The 15,429-nt window shown below is 37.3% G+C and overlaps 1 protein-coding gene across 3 annotated transcripts in view; it reads left to right on the top strand.

Annotated features, from left to right (window-relative positions):
* Positions 1-15,429, top strand: part of LOC124157683 (roundabout homolog 2-like) — a 984,420-nt gene that overhangs the window by 719,919 nt on the left and 249,072 nt on the right. For all 3 annotated transcript variants that reach the window (XR_006864642.1, XM_046532623.1, XM_046532622.1), the window contains one exon: positions 8,421-8,776. Coding sequence is in view for 2 of the 3 variants with exons in the window: in XM_046532623.1 (XP_046388579.1) it covers positions 8,421-8,776 (356 nt within the window). In the remaining variant the exon portion in view is untranslated. The remainder of the gene's footprint in view (positions 1-8,420; positions 8,777-15,429) is intronic.

Genomic DNA, 15,429 nt, shown 5'->3' with positions numbered 1-15,429 from the left:
CAGTTAACCTCATAGGTGCATGATGGAAGGGATTGGAAATAAATGATCACGAGTTATATCGTGAAAAGTATTGATTAGTACCTTAAAGGCGATCAAAAGTTCCTTTCTTATGGTAATAGCATGGGGCTGTTATGAACTTGCTGTGATAGTGGTCTCTCAAGATCTTGTCATAAATTTACCTGGCGGCCGGCTCACATGAATCTTTTGGTCAGCCAGCATTGACTTTCTCCCCTCTCTGTGCGTTTTCTTTGCTCTCAAACATAAAACCGGCTTTTATCTGTCTTTACTTGCACTTTTCTATATTTTTAGCACAAAACACCTCATGATTTCTTCCTACTTGCTACTTGCTTATTATTTACTCAAAAAACCAAGGCAGTGTCGTTGCGAAAGAATGCCGTCTGAACTATCCTTTTGTGCATCTCTCGATTGTAGAAATAAGTCCAGAATTCTTCAGCGGAAACTCTCGAGACTTTGTTCTGGCACTCTCGCATTCTCGCACTCTCAAGTGTTTGTTCGTTACAGCATCTGTGGTATGATGACTATTTTGACATGCGGTCTCCGGCCAAGTATAATTCAACCAAGGTGTGGTATAGGATGGCCGGTCACAATGACGAGTAAGCCCATTAGTTCCATGCCTATCCCAAAGTTGTGTTATTTACACTGCTGTATTTTCGAAGGCTTATTTCATTAACCTAAAAGGTTTGAAAGCGGCGAAAGAGCGAGTTTGCGATTCGCAAATAAACCTAATTCACAGAAAAACCGTGACCCGGTGACCTGCACCTACCAGCACTTTCACCCAGCCAACTATTTGTTAATAGAAACTAGAGACTTATAAAATTTACATGAGAGAAGCTAGGTGAACTTGTGAGCATAGAGCTTTCAAGGTTCCAGGTTTGAAATAATTAATAAAATTCACTGATAAAATAATCCTCAAAATGCGAGGTGTCACGGTGAAGTAACTCGCACCAAACTCTTTATACTCGTACGTAGAATTCACATACCTGGATTGAGCTCTAGCATCACCTATGTGAACCAACAATCAGTATGAAGAAAGCACTGTTATGTTTCAAATGCTATGCTTCAGGTGAGAATATATCGGCGTCGTGATTTTTAGGAGATGAAAGAAAGGTCTTAGAATTATGAAAGATGAATGGAGTATCATTTTCCAATAACAGAAAATACGTAGGTACTTCCTCGGTAAGATAATTCCATTGTCTGCCATATTTCGTCCAGAGCTCTTGGTCTTTCCTGAGATAAAAAATCATATGGAAGCATTTGTGGCGCGAGAAAGATTAGTTATAAGTTGATTTCAGTTCTAAATAAGATCTTCGGATTCAAATAAAATCCTCGAAAGAAAACACCCCTTGATGAATGATTGCGTGATATTCTCAAGAACAGCGGCCATTTAATAACGAATCAGCATTTATGGAACCTTGATGATAAATCTATTTACAGCAAGCTGACGTCAGAGGAAGCTACTAAATTTGACCATATTTACCAAAAATTACCAACAGCGCTTCATACGATATTCCCTTTAATATCGCCGCGTTAGTAAACATAGGGCGTTGTTATTGGAGAAGGTGGCGTCTTGAAAAATTGCGCAATGGTTGAACGGTGGTGCTAGAAGTTCGCCTGCTGTTAAATGGGAGATTTTTTGGGGAACCTATAAGGAGTCGTCTCTGACTGGCCTTTCCGCCTTCTTACTTCGCTCAAGAGTGGGGCAGTTCGTGGAACGACAGGAAAATTTATGGAGTTGCGTAGATAGGAGAAGCCTTGGCCTAGCGCACCCAGCAAGGAGCGAGCTCTTCGATAGAAGTCTGGCCTGAAGAGGCATTAAAGAGGGCAGGATAGCAACCAATGGGGAAATTCAGGAGAACTGGAATAAACAAACGGCAAAATTTCAGGGGAAATATCGGGAATCAAATCTTGAAAAAACGTCTCCATCTTAAAAACGTTTTGTAAAAATTGAGTGAGATTGTTTCCAGTTGCAGTAGCAAACCGCTGAACCGTTCCCTCATGAAGAAAAGATAATATGCAGAAATCTCATGCAAACCCTACTTCTCTTATTTTATGAGTGGAAGCTTTTCGAATTTGTCCACTGGACAGGACATGAAAACAATAAAAAACGTCTTGTCGTAAGTGTAGCTGCTGATTGTAAGTGGAAAGTGCAAAACATATTTAATTCTTAGAGTAAACGAAGGTTTTAGTTTTGACATTTTGTGATTCATCATTTGTAAAATTGAAAGTAAATGTTTTCTTGCGTTGAAATCTCCGATTTTATGATTCAATAGGAGGCTGCTGGCTCAAAAGGTTGAGCGTTATCATAAATAAGATTAAATCCTTCATTTAAATAGAATCATGTCTAAGATGATTATATACCAATTTTTCCACAGTTAAACCCTAAAAGGTATTTACTATTTCGCTTCACTTGAGAGTGGAGAAATTGTGTTTGCGGAAGGTAGCTTTGATGAGGCAATGGATAAGAAGGAGGGAACACCTAGTAGCAAATCCAGGGAAAGGAACAGGAAATAAATAGGGGAATTATAAGCTAGTGGGAAATTTGAGAAAAATCTGAGAATTAATATTGAGTTAACGGTAAATTTTCTCTATTTTTTATTGAAAAAAGTGAAAGAAAGAATTTATGACATTTTGTAATGTGTCATATGCAAATTCAATTCATAATTGTGAATACGAAATTGAAATTGTGAATTTAGGTTTGAGTTATATTCTGGCTATGTCCACTTCTTTTTAGAAAACTGATACAGGAAATAGCTAAACACTGTGCACAACCTGAAATAATCCCTATGGTCTATGCAAATGGAATGATATTTCATCATATGGCGTATACAAATTTCCTAAATATCACCACAGTATTTTGGTATCCGTCTGGGGTGAATCCCATCAGAAGAATCCGCACATCATCTCTTCAGGTATGAACGCGAGAATCAAGTAAATTTTCTATTATCCTGAAATTCTGATTGATCATTTGAGAATACCGTGAGCTTATATAAATTACCAACTGTACAATTATTGCATATCGATGGCTAAGTTCTAACAACAAGTATCTCAATATTTGGCCGGTATGAGTTAATACTTCTCATACTCTTTATAAAAAATATTATTCAAGCAAAAGAAAAACACTTTGTTTGCAAATGAATGTTTATTTTTCAGTTTTATCTATTTTTGGATTTGATTTCAATTAAGATTATATAAGATTTTAAAAATCTTTTTCTTTGCTCTCCTGAAAAGTTGATGTTTTGAAGATGCGTGTTGTTAGAACTTGGCCATCAATACAATGGTACAATACGAGAAACGGAATCAATGTCACTAGAAATTCAGGAAAATCGTTTGAATTATCCTTCTACAACGTAGAAAGGCCGCTTTGATAAAGGAAGGAGGAAGAAGAGGTCTCGTCAATACCATCGGTTCCATCTAAGACTGCTAAGAATGCAACCTCTAAGGGAAGGAACTTAAAAGTATTAATGCTGAGAGTAACGCGGGAGCGACCCGGGTGATTTATCGTGTGAAAATTCCAGTCGCCGTAACGACGGCCACCACGGGAAACAAAACGTGACTAGAGGAGAAAAACTGGGTCAGAATATCACCAGGTATTTTCGTTTTTTAATCCTTTTTATTTTTTTATCCTTTTCAGTTGTTTGATTTTTTTTTCATTTTGCCTACTCCCACAGAACTCTCTCTCTCTCGCACTTTTTTGAAGTTCGTGCTCTCACGTACCGACTGCCTACCCGTTTCGGAAAGGCATTCCTGCGTATGTTGGTTCCTCGTTCAAACTAGAGTCGAATTTTCAGTTTTCTTATCCACTGCGCAATCGGTGTCACAGGAATATCGCAGTTTTTTTTCCTCTCTTTACTTTTTCTCAGTGCTCACTCGCCCAAGTTCGTGTTCGGACTTAGGGTCTTATTGTATTTTTTTGCACGTCCCCGATTTTAATCGGTATGCCACGCGGAATCACTTTGTTTCAACCCTCGGGAAAATTGGATAAGCCCGCTTATTGAAACTTCTTTTCCCGTTGAAAAATTGCCTCCAATTAAATAAATGCCACGAGTTCTACTGTGAATTCATTTTCTTGTTTTTCTTTTTTATTACGAACTTGGCCACGAGCATTGCTCAAAGATTGCAAGACTAGCTATGCCATTTTTTTTCTCTCTCTATGTCACACTTTTGACGTTATGAAGCTTCACTTTTGCTGTCAGACGCTTCAAGGGAAGGTTTACCACTCCAATTGTTTTGAGTGCAAGATGATGCTACACATTTTATGGCAAAATGCTCTGTCTGCCTGTTGGGGTTTACCTCCTTTGTATCATTTGCTGTTAATGGAATGCCAGAGAAGAGTAAATATTTATCCTCGCAATAAAAAAGGTGCGATGGATGTTTTGAAAAGAGTGCTTTTATACCGCCATTCCATCGATAACGCGCAATAACAGCTGTGTAAATTAGCAATGAAGCCTACGTTCTGCTATTGAAGGAATGAGTGTTACAGATGATTAAGCGTAGTAATTGAGTATTTGATGCAAGATCTCAAATCATGCTTTATTTTTATTTTATTCTCATAATGATGAGTGCAAAGAGTAGTTACTACACTTGACAGCATAGTATTTATTCATCCATTCTGTTGATTTCCGAAGAGTCAACATCTGAAGCCTCTTTCTCTTTGAAAGTACATACATCTCTTATGATTTCACTCACTTCTCGTGGATCTGGCTTTCCTGTTATCCATTTCTAATATTGTGTCTTAGTGTTGCATATAGGCGTGGGAAATTACCACTGCAAACGATGTAAAATATGCACACTCATCTGTAATTAGTAACGTATTTTGTAGTGATAAATTTAGCCAGTAATTGTTCGATAAAAAAATAATCTTACGATTTCAATCACGGATTTAAAAATAGGCGTTTGAATAGGTGGCTTGATGGTACAAACCTTTTCAATCGGTATGACCCTTATTCCTAGAGATAGGATTGCCTACACATGCCTCTTGGTTTATATTGCTACGGTAACTCATTGATTAATTAAGATTAAATTTAAAAACAAGGGAAAAGTACACTAATCTGTAATTTTAATGTGTTTTGTCGAGATAAATTGTAATTGTTCGATAGAATAACTATCATACTATTAGTTACGGATTTATAAATAAATGTTTGCATAGGTTGCTTGCTGTTTGAACCTTTACGATTGGCATAATCCTTATTTCCAGGGAGAGCATTGCCTGTACATGTATCTTGGCTTATATAGGTAGGAATATTGTAGGTGCGTTGTTGCTTTAATAAAAAAGTTCGTACAAGGTTGCTCGAATGCTCAAAGCCTCAAAGAATTTCAGTGAACACTTCGCGAAAGAGTCGGAGGAGAATCAAATAATGTTCATTAGCCGGTAAAAATGAACACAATTGAGTGTTACGTTCTCCGGTGTCGCGAGATAGTATCACTGAATCAGCCCTGATCGTCCCCGAAAATACAGGTGACAAAGGTAGGATGAGTCGTGAAAATGTCGCTCGTATAAATTTGCATATTGTATAGGCATCTGAGTTGAATTTCTAAATCATTCTCAGTGCGGAAAATATAATGTCAGATGATATTCACGGATGATCGCCATTGCTGAAATGGCTATGTCATTTATTTAATGAAGTACCGAGTGCTTCACAGATTTAAACCCTATTTTATGAAGTATTTCATTTTATGAAGTGCTGATTGTAACTGTGTGAGGAATGAATTACATCCTGATGAGAGGGCTGTGGACTGAGAATGGAATGAAAGTGTAGAGGAAGAAAACTTAAGCTCACCCTGAAACATGGTAAAACAGGATTAGTGGAAATTTTTAATTGATGTCTTCAAGAGAGCATTATTATTTTCTGTTGCCACACATTGTGCATTTTAAAGATTGGATTGTCCAGGAATTACTGCATCAGTTTTAAAGTTCATTTTATACCCTTAGAACGCCAATGGGTTGCTTTTTTGTAATAATAGTAATTTAACCGGATTCAGGAGCAAGAGTTAACCTATTTTTAATACTTTGAACAGAGAAATATGTTTGTGGAATAAGTTTGGGCGTGTTAAATATAAATACGTCATCTTGAAGGATTGATGAGCTGATAAAAATATGCAATCGCTCCATGGTGAAATCATTTTATTGTCATTTATAAAAAAAACCTTTCAAATCCATCGTGAAATCAGTCTGACAATGCTATAATTCCTCAAAAATCGGAAAGGAAATCATGTACTTCTGGATAGTTTTGAAGTTTATGTAATATTTTAAAATCCGGGTAAAACTGCAATTGGTGGATTTATTCCTCAATCTGAGATTAGTTACATGACCCCGCTATTTATACTTGCGGATCTATATTGGCTCCTCTTGCCTCAAAAACCCTTAATTTCAAAAGGTCACCCTAAAGCTTCATTGATTGGGTTTAGTCTTACGGCCTTTTTTTCACCGAAAGAGGAATTTATCGACTCTGGTATCTGATTGATAAACTACCTGATGTCAAAGGCATTTGTCTGCCCTGTCAAGGTTTGTTTACCGTTTAAAGCCTCTACTTACAGTCTACAACAGTTTCCTGCAAATCTTGGCAATGGAATCCTCTGTGCTAAATCCGAGTCTTTGTAAATCTCAAATGCGGCTGTGACATCTGTAACTCAACTCTGGTGTGACGTGGATCGAGAAAAAATTTTCATCTCTATAGTCATATAGCTCAATAAAACTGGCCATGGATAATTATTGTTTTCCATAAAACACGGGGAAACTAGTTTCCTAATCCACTTGCTTTCAATTTCAATTTCAATTGTATCCACTTGCATTGTAAAACATATTAGTATCACTACCTATAATTGTATTGTAACGCAAGTTATCTATAGAACAAAAGTATTGCTGATTTGAAATTTTAATAATGACGTGTAATTTAAAATGTCAGTTAGTTGTATAAACGGACGCAGACATTTTTCAGAAACACTTTTTGACTTAGTATGACACTTCTTTGCCGTAGGTTATAGTTGTTTAGTTGTAATCGGCTTATGTTTTCTCCGATTGAAAATATTAGGTAAAGTAACTTTCAGCCTAATTTAGCTTACGTTTATATTTTGATGCATGAAAAGCAAAGATAGGCTAGTAGCTGAATCCTATTGATTTCAATGATGTTGCAAGTGGTTATGAACTGTCCCAAATTAATATTGGTATGGAGGCAATCCTTGCTCTCCGTGATGAACATTGAAGAAGATTTTAAATTTAGCTTGGAGTGTGAAGTGTTCGGTCTTCGTCGTGAAGAAAGTGGTTGAGAGAAGCCCAAATGAGTTTAAATTTAGGAAAGCAACATCATGTTTGGATCCTAAAGTAATTCTAATAAAACATTAGTAGTGCAAAGCAAATATGAGTTTTTGTCTTTTCATTCTCTTGTTTGAAAACCGCATGACCGCTAAGGTGGCAGATAGCACTGGTATCAAGCACAAAAGGTTTAGCCCATTATAACCCATTTTTCTTCTGAGTATCATGAAATTGTATAAATTATCAGCTCTATTTACGAATGATTTAAACTTCGTGTTCTTTTGTGCTGTAAAGTTTAATGGCGAAATATATTGCTGCCACAATAATTCATACTGAGTAAATATTATCGCATTTTTTAAAATCAGAGGTCTTGATATTAAAATCTTCCAGAAACAGCTCTGAGTTAGAAAGGGTTAAATCCCATGTACATGAATTACAGCACACGGGCAACAATAGGGATGAGGTTGGACTGGACTCCGTGAAACCCAACTGAATTAACGCCGGGAATTCAAAGATGAATGGGCTATTGTAAAAATTAGCCCCGACGGATTAGGGGCGACTGTAGAAGTTGATTGGGAGTAGATCAGATATGCGGGTGGAGCAAGAGCCAAGTATAGACAGGTACTTCAGGAGAGATAAAAACTGAAATAAATATGGCAAAGACGGGAATATTAAAGAGAGGAAAGGAAAAATGAGTAACATCAGATCAAAGCGAATAATCAAGCTTCGAAAGAAAAACAGGAAGAAATAGGAAAAAAATTAGAGAGGTGAAAAATGAAAATCTTTGATATGATCTAGGATAGTGTGGCGTCAAGTGAACTATTAACTTCTGGTCATTTAATATCAATCTTAATTATTTTCACACAAAATTCCTAACTATTTTAATCAGTTTGGTTTCGTATTTCAAGTTATAGAATCTATTGGAATGGTTTATTTATTTCTCCATTCGTACTGTCTTATTGAATAATATAATAACTTTGACCTTCAATAAGTTTTTTGCTCACATGGAATTGATTGGGACTCCTCAGGATTTCATAAGAGTGGTATATCTGACGTTCATGTAAATTTTTAGCTTGTTGGAAATTTATTCAAGGGTAAATATCTTATTTTGGCCAGGCTAAAATGATTAGTTTTTCTCCTTGGTCCACAGGCTCTCTGGACGACTTGGACCTGGGCGCAGTGGGCGACCTAGACGCGGACGGCAACCACGACCGCCTGAGCAGCTACCCGTGGCAGACGCCGTGGGTGGACGAGGAAGAGGAGGAGGGGGAGGGGGGTGTGGCAGGGGTTGTCGATGGTGCGGAGGGCGAACACTCTGCACCCACGGCGACGGGCGGAGGCGCCCCCGGGGAGCCGTACGTAGCCCATCCGCCTCCGCAGCCACCACCTCCCGTGCCACCAACGCCAGCCCCTTCCTTCGCTAACGAGGCATCGTCCAACGTGAGCGCTCAGCTTGGGGCCACCGCCTTCCTACACTGCCACGTGAGGAACCTCGGACAACGGACGGTGAGTTACACGGTTCTTACATTATTTTGAAGCATTCCGAAATTAATTATTTAGACAGCTTAATGATTTAGATTGCTTGATCAATTGAGAATAGATATCTTTAAGATTGGCACAAGAATACCATCCTAGAGCTCCACTATATCTCCAGGTCCGACAGAAGTGGTAGATTAAGTGAGATATTTTACCGAACGGATAGATAGAATTTGTTTTCCCCCGAATCATAAAGGATCTAAATACTAGTTATAATTTTGTTTGAACATTTGCTTCTCATATGTAAATGACTGGTGTAGTAACACCCCCTACTACACGCCTTTTGAGGCAGCTTGAGGGTAGTATGAATATGTAGATGTAAATTGAACGAATTATGCCATCATAAACTATTACTCCCCTCTTTCTACGATATAAAGATTACAGTAACGTATCTTGCCCAAGATCTCAGCCACATGAGGCCCAAGTTCTATCATGCTGCTTAACCGAAAAATTGTGAGGGTAAAGAGCATTCAAGAATAAATTTGAACAAGTGATACTATCTTAAACACTCTCTCCCCTCTTTCACTGATAAAAATATTACTTAAACGTATCCAATATCTCAGTTATATGAGACCTAATTTGTTAAAAATATTTAAATGATAGTCAGCCGTGGAATAAACGGTATAATTCGTTTTTTTGTTTACTGTCATTTACTCCGAAATTAGTGAACACTCCAGTTGGGGTCATCCCTAATCAAGCCCGGGTAAAATTCATAGATCTACATCTAGGTATACCCTGCGATCCACCTCTTGGGATGGGGTGATCAAACACCACCATGTAGCATGCAAGAGGACTCTCATATGCACACCGAACGGACATAAAAAAGTTACGCATTCTGACAAATTATACTTTTAATTCATGCAAAGGTAAAATTTGCCACCTACTCGTGAAGTCTATCTACCAATAAAACTAGAACACACAAAATATACTGTCAGAAATACTAAGAAAATTCAAAATTCATGACTTAAGGAATACTTAAGTTAATTGGCTAAACTACTTGTCAACTAACCTATTTGCAAGTTCTAACGCTGCCGTTATAGTCTCTTATTTATCGTGGAATGAAGACATGTTGTAAAGTCTGTTCTACAGTCTATTTCTATAATTTTATTTCTATGATCTGATCTACTGAGATTCTCATCCGAGTTTATCTAAGAGGTCAGTTATACTAACAACACTATCGAGACGGTCCTAATATAAGGTCCTATCGAGACGGTCCTAATATTTTTATTAAGGAATTATTAATATTGATATCTTTTTCAAGCAAAATTCATTCCAATTTTCACCATTCAAAGCTAATGGAATAATATATTAATCGCATTTAATCGGGACTATATTATGCCCAATTTTCGTAAACCTCACATTGAAAGTTATATAAATGCCCGAGGCAATAACTATATTTTTTTCAAAGATTCGTCAAAGCATATTTCTATTTAACTGCTTGGTGGGTGTCATCATTGTTACCATATCCCAATTTATCCGAGCGTTTTTAATACTTAGGTTTATCACCTGCTACCATTTGAAACCCCACAAAAAAGATACAAAAATATATTTCAGTACCTTTTCAGCGAGGAGATAACGTGGTATGATTTCGAGTTCGACCGGGTGAATGGCTATTACTCTTGCGAAAATGAGGCCGATTGCGGAATTGGCCCACTTCACTCCGCCGTCGATACAATGACAAAAACGTTCTGGGTAATTGGTGCAATACTCATTCGCAGAACATATTGCACCTGCCCGCAAATGCGATTGGCCTGCACTTCTGAAAACACATATTTCGCCATTTATTTTTAGCTTTGTTTTCTCAAAAAGTATCATATACTATCTCACAGCTTTGATTGAAGGCTATCATAATACGGTCCCTTGTGAATGCCATAAATGCAGTGGGATATTTCTCTCCTCTCTTTGCTGTTCTCGCTCTCCCTGCTGTTTCCGAGAATCTTTTATTTAATAGCCGTTCCAATGGTATTATAAAAATGATAGGTTCCAATTTTGCGAATGTGATACTTCCTGCCTAATTCTCTTACTTTTTTGGCAGTGGCACGTCTGGGGAAGGCTTCACACCGGTCTCTGTAGAATCATCTCAAAGTTAGCCGTGGGATTAACTTTATAAAAAAAGCGTATCAATTGGATTGATTCTATTTTGTAACTTTTAGGTAACTTGTGATAGTGCCTGCTTTGAACGAAGTGATTGAATTGAACTCAAATAGGTCAAATGTTTACTTTATGAGAATCTGTAAAAACATTTGTCGTCGAAACGTCGGATCTTACACCAGTGTTTCGCGCAAAAAAAGGATTTAATCTTTGGAAGATGAAATATTTAAAAATAAGTAGGACTATCATTACTCAATCAAAAAAGTGAAATTATCTCTCAGCCGAATCTTTGGAAGTCAGAATCGAGTATCCTGTTTGCTTGCAATATAGACTTCCACTACCTAAGTTATCAGTATTTAGGAAAACCTTACATCAATTTTATTAAGGAGAAAGTAAAGTATCTGTATTCATAAGTGCTAATGGAGTCTAATTGTGAGCACAGTTTTAGAAAAATTATAGAGATTTAACAGTGAGTTCTAGTGCTCTACTGCGCAGTAGAACCATCGAATGGAAGTAGACAATAACATTAGAAATATTATCTATTTCAATTGATTCTCAAGAAATCCCAGTCAGCCTTTAGCTTTTTGGCAATTTTGATCTACATTAATTTCATAAAAATAGCATAACGTTCTTTTTTTTTAAATGAAAAGGAACATTTGCTCTTAAGAGTATAAAATAATAGCCACGAACAGAGTCTACGTACGAAAAGTCGAAAGGCAATCGCCCCAGTTATTTGCCTGAAAAGACCTTGTCTACTAAACGAAAAACTGTAGCTAGCGTTAATTTAGTAAAAAAATTGTTTTGGAGAACAGCCATAGAAAGTGTCTATAGATATGGCCGAAACAAGACTATGGCTTCATAGACATAAAATGAGTCTAGTGAAAACGCGGAAATTTCGAAATGGGAAAAATCAATGATATCTGTGAACATGAATATTACAACAGGATCCTCAAGGTGGCCTCTAAATGTGTTGCCATCCACCGGCATTAATATGGATTTACAAATGTTGCCACTTGCGTCAATTGACGGGCAAATTGATCCGTTGATTGAGTTTCACGAGAAAATAGGATATAATTAGAGGGGTTGACCGAAATTTACATTCATTATGATGTAGTCTATCAAATTCATAACTTTTCAATAATATTCCTCGCAATTCACTATTACACATATTATACTGCAAAATATAAGAAATAAGTTGATCGCACTGCACTCATAACCGCGCCGCGGACATTTTTGATAACCGATTGCAATGCGACAGAAATGGCAACAGTAATTTGCTTTTTATGGGATGGAATTGGGCGTCCTCTCTGCATTCCTCTCGTCTATGAATTTAATGCTAACAGCCAGGTTGTAAAATCATCGCGATTTTCAGTTCCAGAGAAATCTCATTCGCAGATTTTTCCGAGAATCACAGAGGAAAGGAGGATAATAGCCTTTGGGAGAGGTTATCGCCGATTGGGGACAGTTAAAAGCAATCCCTGTAGGGAAACGTGGACCCTGCTTCGACGCCCACGGAATAGGAAGCAATGCATGCGTTCCCCAGCGTTGAGGGTGGCAAGTCTTCCACTCAACGTGGGAAGGACTTATTTTTCAATCTTTCATCTAGGAATAAGAAGAAGAAGCAGAAGGATCCATTCGAATTTCAAATGAGGTGCCGGGATGAGTACAGATGCATCGGAAGTCCCCGCCTACTCAACCTCCTTCCCAACGTCTCACGTGAAGTATGCCCTTTCACGGCACACAGCACGGTAGTACTTGGGGGCGAAGCTGGAGGAGGCTTTTAGATCGATTGCATCGGAGGAGAGTGTGTGTAAAGGCTCTTGACCGCGGGAAATCGTGGAAGGGGATGCGAGAATGGAAGACTTTTTCTCGGAGACGAAGAAGGCTGGTTATAAAGGGTTGGGTAACCAAGGGAGATTTTTTTAAGAAGCAAGGAGGGATTTGCCGGTCCATGAAAAAGGGCTGTACAGAGAGTCTCAATCTTATTTTTTATTTCCTTATTTATTTATTTTTTTCGTATTTTTTTAATCTCTCCTCTTCCGAGACTTCTTTCCCGCTTCCGTTTTTAAAAGGCTATTGGGACTCGGGCAAATGAGGGCGTTTAAAACGCTATAAATGATTCCGCGGTCCCTTTTATATGGAACGCCTCTCCTCGTTTCGGCAAACAAGAGGAGGGAAGTTTAATTTCATGGCCTCTTCCAGCTAAAAAGGGCAATAGACGCCTTCGATGCGTGACGCTGTCTGGCGTGAAAGGTTTTTAATTTTCTCTCATCGCTTTCGGCATTTGATGCCTTGGTGTGCGCGGATGGGAAATATCAGAAAGGACTTTTACTTTTCCTTCGGCTTCCTGGTGCAGTTTTAGCATGTTTTGTTAGGATTTGTGGAGGCATTTGGGGTGCTCTATGTGATTTTAATGCACGTATGAAATGATGAATGATTATTCGTGATTATGTATTTTCAGCATGGTGAGCCACCATAAAGAGACTCTTTTCGTGTAAGAAGCTATTTCTAACTGTTATCATAGCAATTAATCAAACACAGATAAAATAATAATAAAATTGTTAACAATTATCATTTCTACAAGTTTTCTAAAAACATTCTCTATTCTTCCTTAAACTTAGGGTTTATTTTTGTATTTGCATCATTATTTTTATTATTCTTTAATTTTATTTTCTCTATTCCAATCTTGCAAAGCTCACTTGTATTTGATTACCAAATTTGTTTTTGTCCCATTATGTTTTTTGTAATGTTTATAAATCAGTAAACAGCCGCTGGTTTAAGATATGATGGTAAACCTTATTCAGGTATAGTTATGAGATACCTATATTCTTTCTACTGCCTATTTATTGAACGTATGCATTTTGCAATTTATGAATAATCTGGATCTATATAATTATTAATATTATTACTATCGGCCATTCCATGAAAATGACAACGTTTTCTCTCAAATTAAAATTTAGGCTGGAAATATTTTATCTTGATAAATCAACAGCTAAATTAATGAATTTTATGAAATCAGTATTTGAAACATTAGTCAGAGCCTTATTAAAAGTTTACAAATTATACTTAGATTCGCAGAGTTAAGAAGATGCTTGAAATAATTACACGTAGGAGGATGACCTGGCAGTAATTCCTTCACATAATAATTTTGGGCATATTTAAAAGGTATATCGATAAATAATGCTGTTTTTGTATATGAACATCATCCTAATAAATGCCTTTTGATCATGCGCAGTTGGAAGTTTTGCAATATTTGGTATTTTACAATTTTACCGAAAAATCCTCTTACGAAGTTTTCTCTAAAGGTAACTCCGTCACGAATGTAATTGTCCTATTGTTACTATTGTTTTATTTTATTTCATTTTTTTCGCTTCTGTCGGATTTGGAAATATAGTGGGGCATCAAGATGATGTTCTTCGTGTCGCTCTTAAAGAAATCCATTCTCTATCGCTCGAGAAAAATAAGCCTAACGCACTGCCTCCGAGTCTCTAGCGGCTCCTAATTGGCCCTATTTGGTTTCTAACCAATCCTAATTGGTTTAACAACAAAAGAAAACTTTATCCCGTAGCATTTTTTGACTAATCACGCCGCTTTCCTATATACATATTTGAATACACGGCTTAAGTATTTTGGCACCTAATCCCACTGCTTGCTGATTTTCAAATGTAATCGGACGGGAGCAAAGTAAGAGCTTTTACTTTTTATATTCGAAAATCTTCCCATGATACGCTTGAAGAATTCCACCTTCTTCAGGGCTCTGCACAAATATTTCTTTTGTCTGTACCCCTCGATAGATTCGAAGTAATCGTTACTCCGAGGAAAATAATTCCCCCTACTGAGATTAAGAGTCTCATACTCTCGGAACTGAGCTATGTGGCGTGATGATTCGTGAGTGGGTAATTTTATGGATGAGAAAAAAATAGAGGTTGAAAATATATCCAGAATGTATGCATCAGGACACAATGAGATCGCATGTGAAGTGGTTAAGTGTTGTCAAATGGAAAGGCTGTGGGGAATATTTAGATGATAAGTGTTTATTTCGCATCGTGAAAGTTGCCGTTGGGTAGCTATGTTGTTATGCGAACTGTGTTATGGCGCTTTTATGCAAATGCATGCGCGAGACGAGGGCTGTAAATATTAAGCAGGAGAATGTATAGGACTGGGAAAGTGAACTTTAGGGCACATCCGCTATTTCATATCATCCTAATGCATGTTGTTTTTAGAAAATAGTTGGAGTAATAATAGGGAACTCATAACTAAAACCATCTTCAGGAGTGCAATGGTGTCGCATTTAAAAAGATAGCGTTGTGTGACAGATGGGATAATATACACCTGCAAAAGAAAACGAATTTTGGAAGAAAATCTTTTCAATTTGTAATATATATGGCTCTAATGCACCATGAAATATTCTGGTTGAGGCAACTTTACAGATTAAAGTTTGTATAAACCAATATTTGTACACCAATAAAGCTTTATAACCAATAAAGTTGAACTGAGTATAAATAATATTGCATCATGCGTATGATGAGAAT

This window comes from Ischnura elegans, chromosome 4, assembly GCF_921293095.1.
Source record: "Ischnura elegans chromosome 4, ioIscEleg1.1, whole genome shotgun sequence".
Taxonomy (NCBI): domain Eukaryota; kingdom Metazoa; phylum Arthropoda; class Insecta; order Odonata; family Coenagrionidae; genus Ischnura; species Ischnura elegans.
The sequence above is the reverse complement of the archived record's forward strand: the minus strand, read 5'-3'. Positions and strand labels throughout refer to the sequence as shown.